Source organism: Pezoporus flaviventris, unplaced genomic scaffold (genome assembly GCF_033815535.1).
Source record: "Pezoporus flaviventris isolate CSIRO_AGI_PZ_B2104156 unplaced genomic scaffold, CSIRO_AGI_Pfla_v1 ptg000213l, whole genome shotgun sequence".
Lineage (NCBI taxonomy): Eukaryota > Metazoa > Chordata > Aves > Psittaciformes > Psittacidae > Pezoporus > Pezoporus flaviventris.
In genome coordinates this window covers 12,825,921-12,850,814 of record NW_026892761.1, presented here as the reverse complement: position 1 = coordinate 12,850,814, position 24,894 = coordinate 12,825,921, and the positions used below count along the sequence as shown (strand labels likewise).

The following is a 24,894-nucleotide window of genomic DNA, read 5'->3' as shown; positions in this document are numbered from 1 at the left end:
AAAGTTAAAACAAGGATGATGAGGCTGGATGGATGCTCCTGTCATTCTGTCCATGTAAACTGAAATGTGATTTCCTGTGGCCAGCTGTGGAAAGGCAGCAGCCCATGGAGATCTCCTGACACACAGAGCTCCCGGGCCAACAAAGCCAAACCCAATCACAAGAGCTCGTAGCAAGGCTTTTCAGGTCCCCCCATTTCCACAGAAGAAGGACCATGGAGTTAGCTGGACCTTGGGAAAAGGCCCATTCTTCCTTACAGCAGCCTTTCAATAGACAAAGGCTTCTAAGAGCAATGGAGAGAGACTTGTTCAAGGCTTGTAAGTGACAAAGGGCAGAGGCTTGAACTGGAAGAGGGTCAGTTTAGACCGGATTTAAGGAAGACAGTTTTGGTGAGACACTGGTTACCAGAGAAGTTGTGGGGCGTGAAGGTTGGATGAGGCTTAGAACAACGTCATCACAGTGCAAGAGGTCCCTGGGCTGGCACTGGATGATCTCCAACATCCCTGCCAACCCAAACCACGATTCTCCATGTCACTTGCCCTGCATCTCCAGAACAGCCAGGGCAGCCTGGCTTCCGGACTGAAACCACCCTTTGAGGCGTGGGGCTGCGGGGAACGCCATGAGGCAGCTCGGACTCTCCAGGTACCTCAGAGCGCAGCGCAGCCTCAGGTGCTGTAACACAGTGGGAAAGCCCCAGTGCGGTCGGTGAGATGATGGTGGGGAGGCCACAAGCCCCAGTTAGGCTAAAAATCCACCATTAAACCCGTCTACAAAGCGTGGCTTCAAAGCCTGGCACCCCGCTCCGTCAGCCGGCCAAGCGTCCGGCCTCCCGCGGCCTTGCCGGGGCGGGCCGGGTAGGCCGCGCCCCCGGTAGCGTCACGGCGAAGGGCCGGGCCGGGCCGGGCCGGTGGGGCCGCGGCGGGGAGCGGGAGGAGGCGCCGAGGAGCCGGGCGATGGTGGGGATCCCGGGCGGCTGCCAGTGTAAGAGCCGCGGCGGGGGGGGAGGCGCCGGCCCGCTCGGCGCCGCTCGGACGGGGGCGAAGGGCCTAGAGGGCCGGGAACGGGGCTGGGCGGCGGCGGGGGCGCCTCGGCCTGGCCGGGCCTCGGGAGGCGGCGCGGGGGAGCGGGGGGCAGCGCTGGTGCCGGCCCCAGGGGTGCAGGGGGGGGTCTGCCCGCGGCACACGTGTGTGTTAACTGCAGTGCTGGTGTCGGTCGGTGCGGGATCTCCCATGCGGTTCATTGCCCGCAACGCCTTGGCCAGCCTCGGGGATCCCCCATCTGCGAGCCCAGCCCCGCGGGTGTGTGGTTGGTTTCCGCGCTGGATGGGGCTCTGGGACCCGGCGTGGAGCAGGGCTGGTGCCTGCAGCCGCGCGGTCAGCCCGTAGCTTGGGAGGAGCAGGGCAGCGGGCTCGGCTGTGGCCAGACCCGTGGCGCGCACTCGGATGGGCAGCGTGTGTGTGTGTGTGTGTGTGTGTGTGTGTGTACATGAAGCCCGTTTGTCCTAGCATCCTCTGCTCGGGAAGGTGAATACCTGGAGTTTTCACTAATTTCCCAACACAGGAGGTTTATTACCAGAGGAGGGGTTCTCCAAGCAATGAGGTTGGCAGGAGAGCAGGGTAGATGGTTCATCAGCCTGTGCATCACACCATCCTAATCTCCTGACCATTCTTCTCACCTGTGCTCGTGCACACAGCGTTTGTTTGCCCACAGTCTGGAATGGACCGTCCTGGGCTGAGCAGAGAGGTACCAGAGGGAGCCGCGATGACTGGGGGCAGTGGGATGTCCAGGCTGACAGCCTGCGTGGGCCATTTGCACAATCACAGCCTGTTGATAAGTCATAGTTCAATGAAGGGAGAAAAGTGGTTAAAAACACGTCCCAAAGCTCAGAGGAAATGAGGGAATTTTGAAATGAAGTGTGATTGCTCATAGGGAAGCAATGTAAAGATAGATGCTGACGCTAATGTGGAAACCACCCTGAAAGCTGAATTGCCGGTACTGAGGAGGAATTACCAAGTGGCGAAAATGGTAGAGGGTGGATGAATACTGTATCACGCTGCTTAGTGCAGAATGTGTGGAGATGTTCAGAGTAAGGTTCTTACCCCTTAAGGCACGTCAAAGCATGTGGCCTTGAAACAGTCAGTGGCCCAGGTGGCTACAGCCTACAGCGGGAGGAGGGCACAATGGTAGGCAAGTGTTAACATCCCCTGGGTTTACAGAGCGCTGGTCCCTGGCTGATGAGCTCCTAATCTCACTGCCACAGAGGTCTCTTCATTTTGTCTGCCTTGAAGAAAAGGCTCCACAGCAGGAGGTTGGGTAAGATCATCTGCTTTAACCTCCTTGCCAGAAGTCAGCCCTATGTGTCTGATCTCCTTTCTCCAACTCCCTTTGCAGTGGCAGTGGAAAAACAGGGGCTTCTGGGGGTGATTCGTCTTCCCAGTCTTGGGCACCTCTCTCTGGATGAGACAAATTACATGCTGGAGGTGCCTGGGCTCCTTCATTGACTGCAAGGGGAGCCCAGGATAGCTGGCTTAGGCTTTGGCTACGAGGAGGTTAGATGAAACAGGTCCCACTCAGTGTGTCTGCTCATGGTGTATGCAGAGACTGGTGAGATTCCCTGGCTCTCTTGTAGCACTGGGAGGAGAGACAGGCCTTTGAAATCCTACTTAGAAACAACTGAAGCTAAAGGAGACAGTGATGTGCCTAAAGCCATAGCCTCACGGTGGGTGTGTGAAACCAGTTCCACTCTCAGATATGAAACTTTCTGCAACCTTGGCCACGTTGTTTGACTGTTTCTGTCTGAATCGTGTCAGGAAGAGATAAATGTATATGTAGGTGCTCAGGTTTACAATATTTAGCCATGTCTGAGATTAGGGCTTTTCATCTGGGTCCTGCTGACAGGTCTGAAGTGCTTGCACTGACCGGAGGCCAGCAGCTATGGCAAAGGCCATAGCCCCTGGCAGGAGAGGGTGACAAGTGCCTGTGAGGCTTTGGGTGATTCAGCAGCACCTACAGCATCATTTCTTATGCACTTTTAATAAGCCTGTGTTTCAGCATCCACTGGTGAAGTGCTAATGAGTGAGCCATACAGTTGTTTTTTAAGGATGAGCACATAAATATGGGTTACAGCCTTCAGCAGTTTATAGCTAGAACAGGTAACAGTGTCCTGGTAGTGCCGTTTATTGAACAGGCTGAAAGCTGGATCACTTGGTTCTTGGGCCTAGTGTTTGCCTAAGAACACTGTTGAATCTTATCTTTGGTCTCAAGAAAGTGAATAGTCAGCTGTAAACTGATAATTGTCAGAAGCACAAATGATATGCATTGCTTTGATTATCAGCCCAGGGATTTCTGCTCTTTTATGAATACAGTTGCTGGTAGTGTCAGGAGGTTGCTTGATTCCTTTGGCTGTGTGTTACAGAGAAGTGGTTCAGTGGTTCAGTGCTCAGTGGGAAACTGATGATCCAGAAAGACAGAAGAAATGTGGGGCTGCTTTGAAACTTTGGGATGTTCCATATTAGTTTAAGGCACATACTAACTCTCATGAGCATGCTTGTATTACATGGGTACTTCCAATGGGCAGAAATTAAAACGGGTCTTTCAGGAACTTAGTCTTGGTTTTCATATGCTGTAAAGTAAAAGGCTTAAGGTGTTAACTCTTCCCTTGCACCAGTGTTGGGGAGGGTGAAATAAACTGGCTTTTTAAAGCAGTCAGAGAAAAGAGAAGTTTTTTGATTTGTAGCTTCTCTGTGGATAGAAAAGAGCATGTACTTCAGGTAGAGCTCATGCAGTTGACTCTTAAAAGCACGACTGGAGTGGAATAGTGAGCTGAGTACAGTTTCCATCAGGCTGAGCTGCCAAGGCTTTGCAGCTACATTGAGATGTTGCCATAAACCACTGGAGAGGGGGAAGGACTGCTTGGGTTTCAGTTGTGCTGGCAAGAATCGGAGGTTAACTCTGACTTCAGAAGAAGGGGGCAGCTGTAAAACTCAGGAAGGTGAGAAGTGAATGTGTCTCTGATGTAGCAAGTCCTGGAGACACTGCTTCCACCCAGGCTGGCAATCTACCTGGACCTTTTCCAGATGGAAACCCCCCCTCCTGAAGGCACTTGTCCAGACGGTGTCTGGGGCAGAAAACTTCTGTGTTGTCCCTGTCACCTTCCCATCCCTCCCATATCCCACATGTATGCACACTCGTGTTTGATTCCGTTATCAAGGGGTCATGGTCATCATTTAAGCTGTGTTTGTACACTCCAGGTTAATCAACCCTGACCTGAGAGCACAGCTAAAATGTTCCTTACTCCATTTCATGTTCTTCTAGAGAAAAGCACTGACTTCTACAAGTAGTAACTTACTTGGCAATTGGACTATGAGGTCAAAATCTGCACATACGTTTTCCTCAAAGGCGTGCTTTGCAGTCTTGATATATATAATGTAAAGGCAGGGATTTTCTCCAGTGTAGATTTATGTTGGTATTTAAGATAGTAGCTGATAATAGCCCTCAACCTTGGCTTACAAGGATATTTTCAGAACATAAATGGCATGTCCATAGGAGACACTTTGAAGCTTTTTATTACAGAATGGTTTTGAGTGGAAAGTGTAGGGGGTTCTTTCTGTAGATATCATATAATAATCAGATGAATACTTTGTGATTGCTTGCAGAGCTACTGCTGCTTGTCTCTGAGTGGACTCAGTAAACACACCAGTTTGTTAGCATTGATACCAGCTTCTCCCTCAACTCTGTTTAATCCTCATGATCTCTTGGGATTTAGTCTGTCACTTCCTGATAGTGCACCTAGTTGCTGTAGCAGCAAATTCTTCCAAATATGTCACCAGGGATGCTCCCACCTGGCTTTCACATGCATTTTATCGCAGCATTTCTGACAGGAATCAGCAGGAGGAGGAGAAGGAGGTATAAAATCCTAATGGAAAGAGAACAGGGAGGCTGTATGTGCTTGGTGTGTGTGGGAATAGGCTGGGCTGGCCAGGGACTGGTCTGGGATGAGCAGTCACCAGCACTTGTGGGACAGGGCTGGTGGCAGCGCTGGGGAGCCCATCCAGGGACGCTGCTGACGCCAGCAAAGACTTCCGAGTGGTAAGCACACAAATGCTAAGCCAAATAACTCATTACATCTGGGCTATCTTTTGTGTCTGCTAGCCAATACATATTTGCTTTATACTTCTGAAGTTGTTGTGCATCCTGCCTGCGGACACTCTTTACATCTGGCCGGAGGTGCTTGAGCAAATGGAGATGGAAGAGGGCCTGTAGTATGGGGTACATCTGTATGGTCACATATGGTCCAGGCCAGGCAGATGCTCGTGGTTGCCTGCTAGGAGCACAGTCAGCTTCCTTTTCTTACGTGAGTACTGTGGGGTACAGTATTTTGTGGCTAGGTTCTTGGGAGCAGACGTTTTGGTGGGTCTTTGTTAAACAGAAACTGGATGTAACACTTTTTAAAGAATGGGTGTTTCTCAGCCTGTGGCATTTCCAGGGGCGGATGAGATTAATTTGCTTATCTTAGGTGATAGAAGGTAATGCATGTGTAGGGGTGGGCCTGGAGTCAGGATGTTAAAACACAAAGCAGTCAAATGGCTCCCATCTTCCTCCCCTCCCCTGCTGGGCAAGCTCTTTTGCATTAAAATACCCTGTCTAGCAGATCTGCGGGAGGAATCTTCCCTCCTCTTCCTCCCTGATTAGGTTTGGTGGGGGCCTAGGAACCACTGACTGTAAAACTCTGTACACGGAGGGATGGAAAAAACCTTTGAACCATTTGCCTTCACCCTGGCAGCGCGTCCATGGGTCGGTTATGAGCTTTATCTGCTGACATATGAGGATCTCTGACATTTCTAGCTTAGAAACAATAACTTGCCTTATCCGTCCTCATGTTTTTCTAATTAAAGACAAAGCTTGGTAAATATTTTTTAAATGACTGAATTTCCCAAGTATGGAAAACACATGTGGGGAGTCAGGAGTCGGGCTGGCTGCGTCCAACGTGCCCGTTCCCACAGCGGCCCGCGGAGCCCACGAGTGCAAATCCATAGTCAGAGCTGTGGGTGACAGGTTTAGCTGGGATGATTGGCACAGGATTTATAAACCCGAAGGGGATTTACTTCACCCTCCCTCTTCTTCCCCCTTCTGCCCCCTCCCGACCCCAACCCCCGTCTCAGAAATAGGAAATTGGGATCACATTAAACCCTAATTGGTTTGGCTCCAGAGCTAGTTCAGTGGCTGCCAAATAGTTAATTTATTGCGTGAGAGTTTGGCCATGTGTTGAGAGGCAAATTTGCTTCAAGCAAGGGATCTCTGTAAACTGTACATCCATCCCCAGGCCAGGGCCTGTTTACAGCAGCACCGGTGCTTTCCATCCCCATCCCATGGCAGGGCAGTGCTGGGGGGACCCTGCTGCTCGCTCCCCAAGCCAAAGCGCTTCCAGGAATAGTTGCCTAAAAGAGCTTCAAGCAGTTTGAGCTGGACTTGGTGACCAGCGTTTGGAAACCGCCGGCTAGATAAGATGTGGGAGGCTCTCAAGAGAATAAATGCATCTGTTTGGGAGGTAGCAGCAGGCCTGGGCTGTCACCGCAGAGCGGGGCCAGGTGAGGAGTCTCAGGGGTGGCAGCATGGCTTTTCCTGGGTGAGGTGAGGAGGGCAGACGGGAAGCAGGCACATCTGGCTGCCTTCCCATGGCCCCACAGAAGCCCTCGTTGTTCCTGCCCTTCTCCATAAGGTCAGTTGCCCGGTGGCTGTTGAACATCCTGGATTGCTCATTGCTGGCTGTTGGACCCCAGGCACCCACTTGTGTTTGGCTCCTGTGAAGTGTCTGGAGGTTAGGCTCCAGCAGAAGAGCTTGTATGGGCTTGAAGGACAAGCAGCCCTCACTTAGGCCATGGCCTCACTGCATTCACTTGAAATGGAGTTATGTGGATTAAAGAGGACGCTGCAGCCAGAAGTTAAGACTCACTGCTAATACAGCTCTGGTTTTAGAGTACAATTTGAAGGAGGCTGTGCAAGGAATAAATCAATGGCTGTGGCATTTTCTTTCATTTCTCACTGAGTTAAATAACAAACTTTGTGTAAGGGAGCTGCTTCCAGCTCTGAGGCAACAGAATTATTCCCGCCGCGCTCAGCAGTGCCCTTTCTGTGTCAGCTGCTATTTCCATTGTGAACTTGATACCTGAAAGCTCAATATTGTGACCCTTTAATTTTCAGCTGTTAAAACGTACCGTGCGAGTTGGCTAAAAGGGAAGAGCTCAGAGGGGACCTGGAAATAGTTAGGCTGTGGGAGCAGTGTGTTTCTTGGGGTATTTCTTAAGTGCTGAGTGTTGAGGAGAAATTGATAGGTAGCAGCAATGCACACGTCTCAATACTTTTCGTTCTGTAGCTCTCGCTTCCTGGGATGTAATAAAATCCATTAAGTTCTATTTATGATCTAAGACCCAATATAGTAATAGTTTTATTTGGATAATTGTGGCTGTTCTCCCAATAATCAGACCACTGAACACTTCCAGGCCTATTGCAGAACCCAGGCTGTGGATTTAGAGGGGTACAGGTTGGCACAGCCAAACGTTAGCCAGTTTTCCTGAGGAGTCAGAGAGACGTCAGCTCAACAAGAAAAAGCCTGGATGAAGCCTTTGTAGGAAGGCAGCTCCTGCCCATGGCTGCCGTGCTGGGGTTGTGCTTCCCGGGATTTGCCAGCGTGGAGCTGCTGGCAAGGTTAGGTAGGCTAAGGGGAGACAAACTGGACAGGTATAGGAAGCAGACAGCGATGGTTTGTCTGGGAGAGCATCTTTTCATCCCGAGGTCTGAAGCAGGTTAAACCTTCCTCAGGGAAACACTCCCTACTTTTGTGTCTCCTGCCTAGTTTGAAATGCAGCCATTTCCGGGATGAGCTACTGTAATTACTTTAAAGTACACCGTACTTCCAGCACTGTTGGCAAGAAGGAAGGAGGAATGCTGCGCTCCATCGCCAGACAAAATAGACATCAACAACTGGGATTCTTCTCAAAGAGCGGATCTATCTTCTCTGCCATTAAACCCAAGTTGGATGGAAGCCTTGTGCCCATTTTGCTTCCGCGGTGTGAGCATGGTGTTCTGCAGCACACAGCCCGTGTTCACATGAGGATTGAAAGCAGCAAATTCCAGCCAGAAATTCTTTCTAGTGCTTTGCTTTCCTTCTGCTGTTTGCTTCCCTCTTCACACTCCAGATGCTGATGGAGCACCTTCCTGTGGTGACGATACATGCCGTACTTGATGCTGTGCTGAGAAACTCATCCTCAGGAACGTTCTTTCAGTGCATTCCCCCTCCTGAACTGTCACAGAGCAGGAAGCACTGAAAAACCTTCAAGCCAAGCTTGAGATCACTTGTGTCAGCCTAAACATCTACCTCCTGTTTGAGCCTGGGCATGTACTTAAGTGTGTCAGTGCTTGTGTCACAGGTGGATGCATGAACAAGCTGATGCATCCAGGTTTCTGTCTTTCTGAGCATTCCCTAGTCCTTTCTCCTTCTCCTTTGTAGATGGAAGTTGTATTAAGCTGATATCCTCATTGTGGAGCCATCCACTTCCCAGGGCTGATGTTTTTTTGCCAGGAGATCTGCTTAGAGATGGAGAGAAAAGGCAGCAAACTTGAGGATCCTTCCCAGAAAAAAATATGTGACAAATCTGTGGCAGCCATGAAGCAGATTATTTTAGCAGATCTGGGAGGGCATCCCCGGGTCCTTCACAGAGCTGGAATGGTTCAGGGCTGTGCAATGGAGAAGCACAGAGGCAGGAACAGCTCCTTAACCTGATCTCTGATGTCATCCCTGCATCCATTTCTCCAGCCAAGGCACCCCTCACCTGTGAAGCTGTACACAGAAAGGAGAGGTGGGTATTTAGAGACACAGGGAGCTCTGCACCCACATTGACTAGCATCACCATCCCTGCTGCCTCTATCTGACAGCACCTGCTTGGCCTTGCTGTAGTTTTCCACCACAGTGCTCTGACAATGTTCACACTTTTCCTTCTTTTTCTTCTTGAACATACTTGTCTCATTGAACAAACTGATTTCTTACCCTGGGTAGCATTGATTTTAGGACGAGGAAAAATAAACCTTTGTGCATGTGAATGGGTAAACAACTACCAAAGCACACAAACTGCTGGGCAGGGTGTTTTTGAGATGGTTCTTTGTTTGCCTGTTACCAGTTTTAGTTAAATGTTGAGGCTTCAGTCACTGCAGCGACGGTGTTCAGCAGGTTTTATTTCCCATTTAATAATGACAGCAGTTTCCCTTGAGCGCTGTACCTCTAATTTAAGCTAAGCTTGAAATAATGGAATGAAATTTGTTATCTTTTTATGGTAAAATATGCTCACAAAAATAACATTTGTAGACTCAGTCACTACTCCTGAATACAATTTACCACATCTTGATCCTCCATCAGTGCTGATGACTCCTGTGATGGTGTATGGACAGTTGAGCATCAGAGACCAGGATCTTATGCAGAAGTTCCTGCTTCAGTCTCACAGATACCATACAAGATAGTTTGGTTGGCACAGGTTCTCTGGTTTGCCTTTTGCATGTGTCAATAAGATTGCCTCAGTTCCCACCAGCACTGCACCTTCGCTATCTTGCTGATGCTCTTGGTGGTGTAAGGCAGCCTAGAAAGTCCTGGAGAATCCCAGACTGGTTTGTATTGGAAGGGAACTTAAAGCTCCTTCAGTTCCACCCCCTGCCACTGGCAGGGACACCTTCCACTAGAGCTTCTCTGGGCACCCTGTGCCAGCGCCTCAGCACCCTCACAGGGAAGAGCTTCTGCCTAAGAGCTCATCTCAGTCTCCCTTCTGGCAGGTTAAAGCCATTCCCCCTTACCCAAAGCTCCTCTCCAGGTTTCTGGTAGCTGCATTAGGCACTGGGAGCTGCTTTAAGGCTGCCCCATCCCTGGCAGTGTTCAATGCCAGGCTGGATGGGACTTGGAGCAAGCTGCTCCAGTAAAAGGTGTCCCTGCCCATGGCAGGGGCTGGAACTGGAGGAGCTTTAAGGTTCCTTCCAACCCAAACCATTCTAGGAACAACCGAGGTAAGGAGGAGCCGATGGACACATTCTGCCTGTGCACATCCAGCACGCCAGGAATTCAAATCTGTCACTGATGGTGCTGGCCAAATGTCTGTGCTTCCCTGAGCAGCAGCTCCGTGGATGGAGATTCACCTCTTCACACCTGTTTTATAACACAGAAGCAAAATATTTGGGGCATCCAAATAGTTTATACCCTGACAAACAAATCCTGGCAGTGGGAGCATGAGTTTCCATCTCATTAAGCTGCTGGCAAAGCCCTGGTAATTCCAGTCAGTGATAACAGCCCAGGAATGATCCCTCAACAGGACTGGTTGTGTCAGGTCAGAGCATCACTGCGTTTTCTCAGCAGTTGCATGTTTATACTTGAGGGTAAAAGAAAGTGTTGAAATGTCAGTTCATCGAGTTCTACTTTAGTGCTGGAGCAAGGTCTTGTGAGGTCAGAAACAAGTGTGTGTACAATGAGCATAAAGTGAATTTCTACACTTCAGATGTAATGAGGAATTGTTTTCAAATGGTCTTATTGTAATGCAAAACTTGGCACTGATTCCCAATCTGGCAGAGGCTTGAAGGTTCAGCTTTGGAGGTCACCAGCTCAACTGCAGCTCAGTGTGGCTTTGACGAAGTTCCTGCTGTCTCACTGTTCTTTGTTGGTCTGTATGAAATCAGCTGGTGGTTTTGGTCCGCTTTCTTGGGGACAGGTTGGCTACACCATCCATGGTCAGCCTCATTTTTGGCTTGCAGGAGGGGTGCTGTGAGTTGGAGAGATGGAGTTGGGTGAGTTGGAGATTGTGGTGTCCTCTTGTCTCCTCCAGCAAGCAGAGGATGGGACATTTTGTTGAAGGGGTGGCACTCGGGTCTCAGTAGCCATAGGAAGTGTGCCTCCAGTGCTGCTACAGGTTTATGGTGCCTTGCAAACAAGCAGGTCTACTCTCTTGCCTCCTGTACATTACACAGCTTGAGACAGGTGCTTACAAAATTTCGTTTAGAAGCCCATCATCCAGTCCCACAGACTAAAGAATGTTCTAGTAGGGCTTTTATAACATGTACTTTATCAAAATTCCCATAATTTCCTCATTAAAACAGGATTATACCTCTTGGATTAGCTGTTCTGCGTGGGTCAAGAAGACAGCCACAGTCCATTTTCATAGTCAGCTTCTGCAGGCAGAGATGTACCGTGACACAGCAAAGGCAAGGGGCAAGCTGAGTGCCCAGGAGACATGGGGATACAGGTGCTGGGAAACTGGACCCAAGAGGAGCTTTCACAAATGCTGCTTTGTTTGGACTTGGCTCTTGAAAACATGGAAGAATTTTAGTGGGCTGCACCTTCAGCACCTCTCATTCACCACAGAGTGGTTTGTGTTGGAAGGGACCTTAAAGCTCATCCAGTCCCAACCCCTGCCATGGGCAGGGACACCTTCCACTAGAGCAGCTTGCTCCAAGCCCCTGTGTCCAGCCTGGCCTTGAACACTGCCAGGGATGGGGCAGCCACAGCTTCTCTGGGTACCCTGTGCCAGTGGCATCTCCAAGACTCTTGGTATTGAACAGCCTCTGTTGTTGGTGAGAACCCTGGGGGTGAGTTTGCAGCTTTGCCATGTGCCAAAACAAGCAGGCAGCAAAAACCTTTTCATTTGCACAGGAATCTTCTGTAGTCAACACAAGTTGCCCCTGCAGGCTTCTTGAACCAATTCCTGGCAGTTTGGCTCTCCAAGATCTAAATTTTGCCCTCAAATTCTCTCTTTTCTTCCAAAACTTTATTACATCTTACAGCTTTTTTCCCATATGACTGGGATTCTGACTGAGGTTCAAGTCATCTAAAACTCACTGCTGACTCTAACAAATAGCTTCTTTTCCTGCTGCTGCAGTGTCCAGACGTTTGGAACCTATTGGGAAGTGGTTTTATTTGTTTTTTTTTTTTTGTCTGTCTCTACAGTTTGTAATCACATAGTTCCATATTCTTGTGTTCTTAATAGAAATATTGTCATCACTGAACAAGGACTGGCACGAAAACAGTGGTAAGGAATGCTGAAGCAGCACTGCTGGTAAGGTAGATGCATTACACTGCTGTTTAGTTGTAAGAAATCCAAGGTTCTCACCAACAACAGAGGCTGTTCAGTACCAGAAGGAGTCTTGGAGATGCCACTGGCACAGGGTGCCCAGAGAAGCTGTGGCTGCCCCATCCCTGGCAGTGTTCAAGGCCAGGATGGACAGAGGGGCTTGAAGCAACCTGCTCTAGTGGAAGGGGTCCCTGCCCATGGCAGTGGTTGGAGCTGGATGAGCTTTAAGGTCCCTTCCAACTCAAACCAGTCGGATTCTGTGATGGCTGGGGCATCTCATGGTGCTCTAAGCTCTAAGTAGGACCAGTGTGTATCTGTCACTCATCTCCTCCACTCCTTCAGGGTTTTTGTGGGGCTGGTCAGTGGAGAGCTGCTGTGGACATTAACTGTACATAAATGAGCCAGGCTGAACTCAGACCTCAGCGTGCAGCATTTTGAGTGACTTGGGCTCAGAGCCACCAGGTTATTAACCCCAAACACAGCATTTACAATCCTGATACTGCTGTAGCCTGAAGTAGGGCAGGAGCTGCTGTCTCTGATCTCCCCTGCACCGCAGGCAGGTGTCTGCCTCTCCCTGCAGCTGCTCCATCTGCAGCAGCACGTGGAGACCATCAGACCATCACCAAAACACAGCTGGGAAAGGTTAGAGCAGCCCCACGTGGAGCTGGGTCACCTGGGCAGGATCACCGGGATACATACACACGGCTTCATGCCGGCCTCAGCTCTGCGTTGAGGCAGTGAAATGCAGAGGAGCTAAATGTGTGCTCGATGTGGGTTGTTGTTTCTTCTTCCAGTAGCAAAACAGCCAAATCAAATTGGCTCTTTCCAGAGTGCTGCCTTGTTACCTCCCATGCCATCAAATCCAGCCCCACTTTGGAGGAGCTTTGCTGAATGATCTCTCTTGTTCATCTCCTGCTGCAGGTTTTTATTATTACTTTTTGAAATTAAGATGTCTCTTTCCACTGAGATTGGGGTTTTTTGTAACTCCTGGTGTAGGAAATCAAGATTTTGACAGCTGTTGAAGTTTCATGCTCAGTAAATCTGAGGTTTAGATTGAAGGTAATTCTTGGCCTCTCCTTTTTCCCCGTGTTCGTGTTAATTCAACACACAGACATTTGACTTCCTAGTCTTGACAGTTGTCTGAACACGTACATCCGGTGTGGGGGGTGGAAGATGTCTGACTTCTTTGATGTGATGCTCTTTTCAGTCTATTGAAAAATCTCTTTGAACTGTCTCAAGTGCTTTGCAGCGTTATTTCCCACCAGGTCAGTGGGAGCAGGCAGGGACAGGGGTGCTGAGCATGCATGGAGCAGAGCAGGGTGTTGAGCACTCACTCTGCTGCCACAAGGAGCTTGCCAGCAGGAGCAGGGACAAGCAGGTCTCCCTTTCTTCTGCATAGAAATGATAAGGGATGTGATAACTCCTGTCCCCTTCTGTAGGGATGATGTCAAGTGGATGTAAAATGCTCGGCTCCAGGGCAGGAAGCTGCTTAATAATGGGTTTCTCCTAAGCACTTACATTGGAAAAATAAGTTTTAGGAACTTTGCATGACTCCTTCCTCCCATCCCTCTGACTCCACTGGGAATTTCATTCGTATTGCTGCTGGAAAGAGCTTAAATGCCCAAGGAGCAAGTGGAGATGCGCACCTCTGGATGAGGTGGGTCACCCAAAATCTTTGCTGGGGGCAGTGATGGCTGAAAGTGTTTGGTACAGACATGGTGCCTCCAGCAATTATAGCTTCCTCTCTGGCTGGGTTGGTATCAAGCATGTTAAATCCTGGAGGGTTTCAAGGGTGGGTGCCCTGTATGCTTTGTCAGCCTGGTTTTCTCCTGCTGTTTCTCTAGAGAGAAAGTAGCTATCTCTTTGAGACTTGATTTTCTGTACCTGTTGTGTTCTGTTGAATGAGTTTGTCTCAGACGAATCTTCTGATTGAATCATTCTTCTGTTGGAAAATCGTCATTTGTCAAGACAGAAACTTTCCCTGGGACCAGTGTGTGCTCAGGGATCAGAAACCACCCTCGGTGCCCTGTATTGACTGAACTGTACAACGTGGCCTCAGTAAATGTTTGCTGCTGTGAAACGTGGTGCTTTGGCATCCTGGTAGATCACTGGCTGCTTGACCTTTGGCTGTCCTGATGGCTCCTTGTTTTGTGTAAGTTTTGAAAGAGGGTTGGGTTTTGTGTTTAGTTTTGGTGGTTTTAGTAGCCATATGGAAGGGGAAGGTTTAAAATCCGGGTTTCATGGGATGGAGCTGTTTCTGCCTCTTGCTTGCCTGAGCTTGTCTCTACTTTCTGGTTGTGGTCTGTGGTTTCCCCATTGCTGAAACTCTCTGGTCACTGCAGAGGGGAGGAGGCTTGAACTGGGATTGTGTTCAAGGGAGAGGATGAATCCCAGTGAGTGCCAGCAGCACAAACAGACAGCACTACGGTCCCATGTGTGCGCTTGTTGGGAGGGATGGGGCCACCCTGGTGTGACTGGGAGCTGAGCTTGGCTGCTGACCCTTGAAGGAACATTGTAATGGGAATGACCAGGGATTTGGAGCAGAGGATAAAAATTCACATTGGTGCCTGAGTATAGCTTTTCATCCTCTTAAAATTCTTCCATCCCTTTGAAGTGTGAATCCCAGATGCTGCACAAGTCTTTTTCCAGACGTGGCCTTGCTGTCTTGCTGTGTATTTTCCACCAAATTGCTGGATTACTGTTTTCCTTCTGGCCTCTGCATTTTTTCATAGCTTTAACTTTTTGTCTGGATGTTTTTACATGCCTCAGACTCATTCCTGTCTAACATACCAATGCAAGAACTCCCACGTGAGCCGGCGTCCCACCAAGCTATCGCATAGGACAGGAATGCTGCCTTTTCTTTCCCTGGAAACTTGTAAACATGAACTTCCTGTTGAGAAGAGCTGTAAATCTGCAAATAGGCTCTGCTTCCGACAGGAGAGGAAGGTAATAAAATATCAGGTCCTTGTTCACTGTGCCTGGTCCTCCCTGAACTGCATCTGAGCACCCCAGGGGCAGTGGAGGCACAGAGGCACAGAAGCAATCCTGCTGCTTGCTCCTCACCTTTGGAAATGAGTTTGTCCTTTTATTTTTTCCCCCTTTATGCACCCAAATACAGATGCAATCCTAATAGAAGCCAGTTGGAGAATGACAAAGCCCTAATGACTCTCAAATGATGCTTCATTGCTTGTTTTCTCTTTTCCTTTCTCCCTGCCTCTCCCACCACAGATCTGATCCTTCATTTCAGGGAGTTAACTCTATCCTAGACAAACAGACATTTTTGGATACTGAGCACACCAAATTCTGGCAGCTGTTAGAAGACTTTGCAGGTTACCACCCATGTCACTTAATCTTGCTGTTATTTCTACCTCCAAGAGGAGATCTGATGGGATGCATAAGCCACCCGAGTTGTTGGGTTTCCCCTTTCACGCCTAAAGCTTTACTCTTCTGCATTTCATGCAGCAACAGCAACTCATGAGGCTCATTCCGTGTGGAGCTGGGGGCTCCTCTCTCTGCCTTGTTTTACCTTAGGTCTCCCACCACCAAGACGGGAGCGCTCACAGCTCGTTGGGAGAAGCAGCAGCAGCAGCAGCACATGGAGAACAGCCATGCGGTTCCTCATTCCATGTGGGTTTTGAGGCTGGTGCATGCTTTAGTTCTGGGTCGCAGCAGAGGCAGGTACCAGACAACCAGGCAGGAGGATGGAGCCAGGAGAGGGCTGGGCTCTGCTCCCAAGGAACAAGGGATGAGACAAGAGGAAATGGCCTCAAGCTGCACCAGGGCAGGTTTAGACGGAGCTGAGGAGCAATTCCTTCCCCAGAGGGTGCTCAGGCATTGGAACAGGCTGCCCAGGGCAGGGCTGCAGTCACCGTCCCTGCAAGTGTTCACACAGTGTAGAGACGAGGCCTCAGTGCCCTGGGTTAGCGGTGGCCTTGGCAGTGCTGGGGAATGGTTGGACTGGATGAGCTTAAAGGGCTTTTCAGCTTGATTGATTCTGTGATTGTATGCGGCTGAGCTCAGTGGAAGCTCTGAGCGTTTGTGGGTTGGGTATGAGCATGCTGATCTTCAGGATCAGCTGTTGGGAATGCTGGGGCTTCTCTGTGCTATCAGGGAAGTGGAGGCAGGTGAGGGTGGAAGCAGAAGTAAGGCAAAATGAAGCATGGCAGTATAAAGGGAAGAAGGATATAGAAAGGGAGAAGCAGATACAGGACATGGAAACGAGGAGCAAGAGGCAGGCTAAAAGGAAGATCCGGATGGAGGCTGAGTTCTCCATCAGCATCCCATTCACTAACCCTGGGCAGGGGGGGCGTGGGTGAGCTCCAGCCCTTCCGGCCTGACCCCTGCTCTCCCCTCGCTCCTCCCTGCCTGCGTGCCCCGAGCGGAGCCGCAGCCGCTCCGCCTCCCGGGCCGGGCTGGCGGGCACATGGCCCCGTGTCAGCGGAGCCTCTCGGCCTGCCTGCGCCTGGGTGGCCGCGCTGGTGCTGCTGCTGCAAACTAATCGCTCCCAGCAGTGCTCCTGCATCAGACTTGGTGGAGCCGGGAGCGCAGCCCTGGAATGCCGGGCCAGGCGCAAGGGGCTGCGCTGCGCTGCCTTCCCTTTGCTTGTCCTTGCCTCAGACCCACCGTTTCTTAGGTCCAAAAGGCCGCTGGCAGCAGGAGCCAGCGAGGGTGGGCTTTGCAAAGGAGAATGTTTGGGTAAATAGAAATAACCCTCTCACACAACCCATTTAAAACGTGAGGTTTGATTGTTTGGTGGGGCTGGAGGGAAGGGAATCCTCTTCAGGTTTAGCACTGACTGGAAAGCCCTGCTTCACGTCCTGAGGACTGATTGAAGTGTCTTAATCAGAGTCTGTAGTTTGGGTGAGAAATTTGGATGTTTTGAATGAAGGTGCCAGCTTAGTGACAACTAATGAATGAGGAAATAACCCTCCCTTAGCTGCGTGATGCCAGGACGTGGCTTGGCAATGACACGAGGTACCAGCACCCAAGAGCACTCCCGGATGCTGCAGTCTCAGGGACTGGAGAGGAGGGAAGCTCAGGATGAGGTGGGGGAAAGGCTTCCTTTAACAGTCCAGTATAAAGAAGGAAAAGCTGTTATCGGGGGAAAAGCCACAGCCTGCAGGAGGGAAGTCACCGGTTGAGGGAGGTGCAGGAAGCGAGCTGAGGAGTAATGACCCTGCTGTAGGGAAGGGGCTTGGTATCCATCACAGGCATTTTATCACTCCTAGTTTTGATTGCAAATGCTGTTCTTTCTGGGATGAGACCAAAACTGCAGGCTCATAGAACCCCAGCCTGGTTTGGGTTGAAAGGGACCTTAAAGCTCATCCAGTTCCAACCCCTGCCAGGGGCAGGGAACACCTTCCACTAGAGCAGCTTGCTCCAAGCCCCTGTGTCCAACCTGCCCTTGAACACTGCCAGGGATGGGGCAGCCACAGCTTCTCTGGGCACCCTGTGCCAGCGCCTCAGCACCCTCACAGGGAAGAGCTTCTGCCTAAGAGCTCATCTCAGTCTCCCCTCTGGCAGGTTAAAGCCATTCCCCTTGTCCTGTCCCTACAGGCCCTTGTCCAAAGCCCCTCTGCACGTTTCTTGTAGGCAAAGTTCTGCTGACAAGTCCTGCTTTGATAAGGTTTAACATGTGCTTTCTTAAATGTCAATGATCTTCCACAGGGCAGGTGTGCAGAGCACTGGGGGGCCAGAATAGTGTCTGACCCTGGCCACAGCTCTCAAAGCACATCATGTCACCTGCAGAAGGGAGGATTTCTGCTTCCAGGGCTTGTCTGCGCCATAAGCACATGCTAAAGGGTCTGGCCCTGTAAGGACTGGGACAGAAATGTCAGCTGTAGGCAGGTAACTGGGTTTTCTGAAGCAGCAGGGAGGTGCCCAAGTCAGCTGCAGCAGAGACTCCATCAGCTGTTTCCAAAGCCAGGAATGCTCCCGATCCCACCTGGGTGTTGGGCAGGGAAAGACAAGTGTGCCTGAAACTACAGCTGGAGGGGAGTGGGTGCATGTATTGGAACAAACCTCTGTCATCGAACAGCACTGCTGTTGATCTGGAGGATATTGTCAGGCTGCAGAGCTGCTGGCCTAGGCTTAATCCTCTGCAGGCTGGGCTTTGGGCTCTCCAAACAGGATTACTCACTTTTTCCCTCTTTCTGTGTTTGGTTTATATACCCATGGCAGTTACAGAGGCTTGGATCTTTCATCAGAGCAAGGGTGTTAGGTTTAGGAATTGTTTTTTTGTCTTGGAGGGGATTTTTTGACAGGATATCCATTCCTGGGTGGTTTTTCTTTACATATGCGCTCCTTCAGCAGGAAGAAGGTCAGTTTTGCTTAGGTGTTGTCCCCTCCCCAGTCCCAAATCAGTGGCCAGAAGTAAAGTTTCAATAGTTTCTTTAGGTTGTGCTTAATTCCTTGTTGCACCTTTGCTCCCAGTGCAATGTCTGATCCTAGTTTTTCTGGGTGTAAGTTCTGCCAGCTCAGTTAAGCCCAACTTTTAATACATTTCCCCCCTCCCTGGGCAGGACTGCAATGGCACAAAAGACAAGCACTCCTCCTCCTTCAGGAGGCAATGTGATTAGATTTACTTGACAAATTAAGCTTGTTACCATCATCTCCCATGTGCTAATTTAAATCATGGCTGTATTGAAAAGAGGATGTTTGTTAAATGTGATAAACTTGCCAGGAATGGAGAGGTTTAAGCTCTGTTAAGGGGGGTGGATGGGTGCCTGCCTCTGTCAGCTGAGCTTGAACTCAAGTCAATGAGCCTGCCCTGGAACCCCAACAGCATGGCTTCAAAGGGAGCAGCCCCTTCTTGGCTCCACTGACTTGTAAGTAAGGCATAAAGAAGGCAATAAAATGTTTGACTTTCCTGCCAGACCTGAGCCTGGAGGAGGAGGAGGATCCCAATTGGTTTCCATCAGATTCCAGTTAGCATGAATTTACGGTTTCCACTTAGCCTGATAAATGGCTTTGGCTGCCTTGGTGCATTTGGATTTATTCTTCTGTGCAATGGAAAGTGGTCAGCTTAAAAAGGCAAAGCCTTCCAGAGCTGCTGTGAATACGAGGGAAGCTTCTTTCTGAGGTAAGAACCCAGCAGGCACAAAAATAAAGCTGTAGCATGTAATGAAATATGGGTGGAACAGCAGCAAAATCAGAAGGGGTTCAGGTCTCTTGTGCTTGCTGGGGCCGTGGGCTGTGATAGGCATAAAAATTCCACTGGAAACTGGAAAAATTCTTCAGATTGCCTTGCTTTCCTCAGAAACCACACTCAGCAGCAGGTATCAATAGCTCCCAGTGTTCAAACTTTGTTTGCATCGTTCTTTCCATGGAACATTCCCAGGAGAAGAAAGCAGAAGCAGATTAATGCAGTGAGCTGGGGAAAGCAGTTTGCCCTGTGCTGCCTGCAGTCCTCCTTCCTTCCATCCTAGTGGCCATGTCTGGGTTACAAAATCTATCTTAATGCATATCTGGGGAGCAGGTTGGCCTCTTGGTTGTGTCGAGGTGCTGCTGGAGGTTGGTAGATGATGCATCTTGGTGTCTTCTAGTAGTGTGTTGCCTGTACTTCCCTCTGCTCTGCTTGCAAAGGCAGTGGCTGAGCAGGACATGGATGTGCCAGAGGCTTTCTCCTGGCTTGCTTGCAGCTCCATGGGCCTCTGCCAGTAGTGAGCTTAGGGATGGGTCATGGTTTGGGCGAGCTTAGGGATGGGTCATGGTTTGGGTGAGCTTAGGGATGGGTCATGGTTTGGGTGAGCTTAGGGATGGGTCATGGTTTGGGTGAGCTTAGGGATGGGTCATGGTTTGGGTGAGCTTAGGCACATGGCTCCTGTTTAAGATACAATCCACAACCCTTTCAAAGGCAGTTTTGCAGTGGCTACTACGCTAGAGCACCCAGGTGTCCCCACCTAAGTATTTTTATGCCTTGAAAGCCCAAAACCACACGTGCATCTTCCTTACTCCAAGGTGAGCCATGAGGTTTGGCATATTCCTACCCCTCTAGCCAGAAGTGGGGATTTCCTTCCTGAGGATGTTGGTTTGGTAGATACTGGCCTGTGGACACCATGGCAAAGAGTGTGCACAGTTTCATAAAGTCAGATCATTGTGATTATACTTCAAATACTCAGTCGCCTGAGGTTTTGTTGTTTTAAACTACTTCAGGTTGTAAAAATAGGGAGAAGATTTATCTGGCCATGATTTGACAAATGGGAGTTACAACGCAGTTGTCATAGTTGGGGACAGCTTTTGTTTATGCAAAGTGAAACATTTACAAGCTGTTGAGGTCCTTAAGCTAAAACAGGATTCAAAAAGAAGGAGAGGGAACACGTAGGGCTGGTTACCTATCTCAGACAAACCCCCAAATCTCAGGCTATCCCTGTGTGTCCTGTAAGAGGGCTTGCTCTGATCACTTTGACCTAGAGACCTGGCAGCTCCCAGGCTGCATCTTCTCTTGGTCACCCAGCATCCCCCTCCTTTTTGTGCTCAGCTTTTGAATTCACTGCCTGGTTTCAGGCTGGTTTGGTGATGTCGGGGCAGGGAACAGCAGTGCCTAATGCTGAATGCTTAATGTCTTAAGCCCAGGGCTGTGTCCATCTGCCTGGTGACATCTCCACTGGGGGCAAAGCTGCAACATGAGCTCTCCGCTTGCAAGACATCAGAGAATCCACATGAGAGACACCACTGTTGGCTTGACCCTGGCTGGGGAGGGCTCCTGTTGAGGACTGCACAGTGCGAGGCGCCGGGGCACAAACCATGACACACCAGTCCATAGGAAAATAACTTCATTAATTCTGGTGCTCGTGGAGCTGCTGGGGTTCATCTCCCTCATTGCCTGTGTAATTCAGAGATGATTTTTCCATCTCAGGCTTATGAAATCTCGAGAGCTGCAGCATTTTGCGCAACCTCCATCACAAGTGTCAGAAGCCCCCGCGAGCTGAACTGAACTGAACTGAAATGTTTTACTGATGTGCTTTGCCAGCAACCCTGCCAGCGGGGCCTGGGGTGCAGGAAGGAGTGGGATCTGCCTGCTCCCAGCCGCAGCATCGCTCCACAAGGTGCTCCAGGTATCTGTGTGCTGAGACTTGCCTGGGATTCATCTTGTTTGAAGTGTAGTGTGTGAAACTGCTGCTCTTCACTGAGGTTTGGAGGTGGGAGGGTAGCTGTGAATCCTGCCTTTCTCAGAGCAAAGTGCTCATCCAGCCAGGCTGCAGCAGCTGCATGTGCTCCTACAACTGAACTTCTCCTGCCCCAATGCCTCCCCCCTGTTACCATCCAGCATCCTGCCTGTGCTGAGGGTAGGCGATGGTGGCCCATGTGCTCATGAACATGCCATGCCTGCTCCTAGAATGCTTTTTAATACTTCCTTTAAAGCACTTTTATTTTTCCCCTCCCTTTACAGCCTTTTCCCTTCCTAAAGGGAAGCAGAAGTACCATAAACTCATTAGGAGTAAGAGGCAGAGAAGCAGGGGATGAAGGGCTGGGTGGGATGCCGGGGGGCAGTACTTATGGTGGGTTTATGGACATGGCTTGGCAGTTAGCAGTCGCCTACCAGAGCATTGAGAATGCCATAAAACGAGGGATTTTGCTGTATGTGAGTTAGTAAATGGACTATCACTCATACACCAACAGTGGAGATCAGCTTGTGTGATTGTGGATTGTGGGGATTTTAAAGCATCAGCATCCCTCAGCTTGGGCCACAGGAGGTTTTCGGTGTCTGGGCAAGGTCTCTGGTTCACAGAAAGTAGCTGAAGAGAGAGGTGGTTTTGCCTGCAGAGATTTGGAAAGAGTTGTATTGAGGCCTGAATATACAAATGCAGACTGGAGCAGTGAATCCCTCCTGAGCTCTGTGCCTGTGCAGGGTCTGCAAGCAGAAGGCAAATGTTGCTGCTTCTCCTTGGGTTCCGTGGGAGCCCGGAGGGTGGTCTGGGCAGTCCCTGTGGGAATTGCCTGTTTTCCAGGGCAGTCCCAGCCAGGGACTCCCATCTGCATGGCCAGGGATGCCGCTGTGTAAATCCCTGTTTCCCCAGCACCCGGCTTGTGGTGAATGGTGCTGGGCTGATGGGATTAGTCTGGGGCCTCCAGTTAATACCTGTTGTTCACGCTGCACATCGAGGAGCAGCTATTCAGAATGACCAGGGGGTTGTAGGTGGCAGAGCTGGGTGTTAATGGGAGGGGGGAAGATGGTCAGATATGGCTGTGTCCAATGGGTTTGTGTCCTGAGCATCCCTTGCTGCTGTGAGATCCCTGGTGGCGTTTACTCCCTGTATAAACCAGTTCAGATTTACTTTTTCCTTGAACACTTCCTTTTTGATCCCAGTAATATGTTACACATTTAATTGCTCTTCTTTTGAATTTTCGGGTCCTCCTTTGGTACCCTCACAACATCAGTATCTTGTTATCTTGTTGTTGCTTCTAATTGCTAACACATGCCAGCTTTCCAGCGCCGCAAACTCTGGCGCTGGGGCTTGGAGGGGAGTTTTACAGCTAAGATTTATGTGCATGGGGGAAACCTTCACAGGATTAATTCCCTCCTTTAGCCAACAGCTCATCCAGATTTCAAAATCGAGGGCTGAGATGAAGGCTGGGTTGCACCCAGCGCTGTGTAAAGGCAGAGTGGGTTTGGGGATGACCCGTCTGGTGAAACCCTCCTTTCCTCTCGCTGTTATTGCCGGCCATAAACAAATCCCATGTATTTAACAAGTTAATGTCAGGCGGGCTGCGAGGCGCTGGTAGGTGTGTGCTTGGTGACATCAGCTGGCGAGCAGCCTGGCAGCAGCGGCGCAGGCAGGGAGCAGGCAGGGAGCCCAGGGTGTGTGCCTCTAAGCTGGGTATTCTGGCAAGGTGGAGAGCTGGTCTGTTTGGCAGGACCTTCCCATCTGGGATCCATCTGTGTTTCCCTGGAATCGGACAGGCGGCTCCAGGCAGTGAGAAATCGCAGATGTGCGGGACCTGACACATGTCCAGCTAATGAAAGGAGAAGGCAGGCTGGGCTCCGGCTGCGCTCGAAGATCACGAGTGGAGGAGGAGGAGGAGGAGGAGGAAGAGCCCTTTTGCTTTATATTTCAAAGAAAATAGGTGTATCCACCAGCAGCTGGATCCTTGCAGCCTCGCTGTGTAGGGTAAGCAGAGAGGGGTCTGTTGTTAAAGGGGACTGGGTAAGGCGCAGTGGGGATGCGCGGGGGTGGGGGGGATGCTGAGCTGCTGACAAGGAGCTTTGAACAGCAGTGTGGGTTTTGCTGGTGGTCCAGGGAGGACCTCAACCTTGAGCACAGGTAGAGGGAGAAGGTGGGAGCCTCCCATCCCTGCCTCCTGTCCTCTGCAGTGGCTCTGCCGGGGGAAACTTCAATAGAGGAGCCGGCGGCATGCGTGGATTCTGCAGCTGAAAAAACACTCAACTCTCTCGGAGGGGAGCTGCGGTACAGCTCCTCTGTGTTGCTATGGAATGGGTGATTATTATCTTTTCCTGATTTGTATTTTCTCCCCCCCACACCTCCCCGTGCGCAGAAGGCTGGGATTCAGCGTGTGCTGGGGAAATGGGAGAAAGCAGGAAGGGGTTGTGTGTTTTAGCAGAACACGTTTCTCTGCTGTACCGAGCCTTACTCTCATTTCTGCCTGCTGATAGTGAAGCTGGGGGGGTGTGGAATCTGCAGAGGTGGATTTCTTCCATCAGCTCCCAAATTTCCTTAATATTCTCTGTGTTTTCCGTGCTCCTCTGCATTGTGCCAGAGGCTGCTGCTCCCTTTTTTGTCTTTGCGCTCCTTGAGCAGCAACTGATGCTACCAGCATCTAAATCTCTTGGATCAATTTTGTGCTACTAGAACACACTTCCCTGCCCTATGTATTTCCACTGTTGGGATGCAGGCTGCTGTATTTTCACTTATTCCATTATAATCTCCTGATCCTCATGTGTATTTTAAACCTGCACATCCCCCTGCCCCCTGGTATTTTTGGGAAGGCTCAGTGGCTCAAATTGCTCCTCCACCTCTTGGGGGTGGCTTGTTGTAGGGATCCCTCTTGTTGTAGGGATCCCTCTTGTTGTAGGGATCCCTCTTGTTGTAGGGATCCCTTGTGTTGTAGGGATCCCTCTGTTGCGTGTTTGCTGAGCTGCTGCCTGGCTCTCCGGGTTATTACTGGCTTTTTCTCCCCCATTCAGCCTTTGGTTCCTGTGTGATTGTACTCACAGCCGACTTTATGTGCTGGAGAAACCCTCCCCAGCCGTGGGAGGTGCCCCAAAATCAGCGCTCAGAGTTTGGGGAGCTAAAATGTGGTTGAGGATCACTTGCTGTCAGGCTGGGAAAAGGGAGACATGTACTTGCTAGGCTGGTGCAGAGTGATTCCCTTTGGGGCACTTTGCTGTTGCTTTGTCCGGGTTAGTTCTCGCTGTGCCAAGTGACAGGGATTCCCCAGGGAGAGCGCAGTGCAGCCTGGCCAGGTCCCTGGCAGGGTGCTGCATGGGCTGCAGCTCTGTGCTCCTCTGGCTCAGCCCCTGCGTGTGCCACCTTCAGGTTTCCCTTCTCTTGCAGCACACAAGCATTTGGGTACAGGGTTTAAAAATGAGCTCTTGTAAGTCTGCTTCTGCAGCATGGCAAACACCTCCCGAGCATCCCTCACAGCCTGGAGAGGAGGCAGGAGGAGTGTGTGCTGCCTGATGCTCTGCAGCTCCGTCTCACAAAGGAGGAATGAAACCCAGCGGATCTCCAGCCAAGCTGCACAGAGGGTGACGATCTCTGAAGGCAGAGAGCTGTGATCCTCTGTGCAGCTCTCCCAAAGACTTCCTGAATTTGGGAACGCTGCATGTTGGAGCATCTG

At 50.4% G+C, this 24,894-nt stretch overlaps 1 protein-coding gene across 5 annotated transcripts in view; it reads left to right on the top strand.

The window, feature by feature from the left end:
* The first annotated feature begins 847 nt into the window (after nt 1-847).
* CBFA2T2 (CBFA2/RUNX1 partner transcriptional co-repressor 2) overlaps nt 848-24,894 on the top strand; it is a 59,837-nt gene continuing 35,790 nt past the window's right edge. For 4 of the 5 annotated variants that reach the window (XM_061441447.1, XM_061441445.1, XM_061441446.1 and 1 more), the window contains exon 1: nt 848-979. In XM_061441447.1, the coding sequence (XP_061297431.1) occupies nt 952-979 (28 nt within the window). In that variant the 5' untranslated portion in view covers nt 848-951. Of the gene's footprint in view, nt 980-22,268; nt 23,205-24,894 lie in introns of those variants that run through there. The other variant, XM_061441448.1, reaches the window with a different exon arrangement.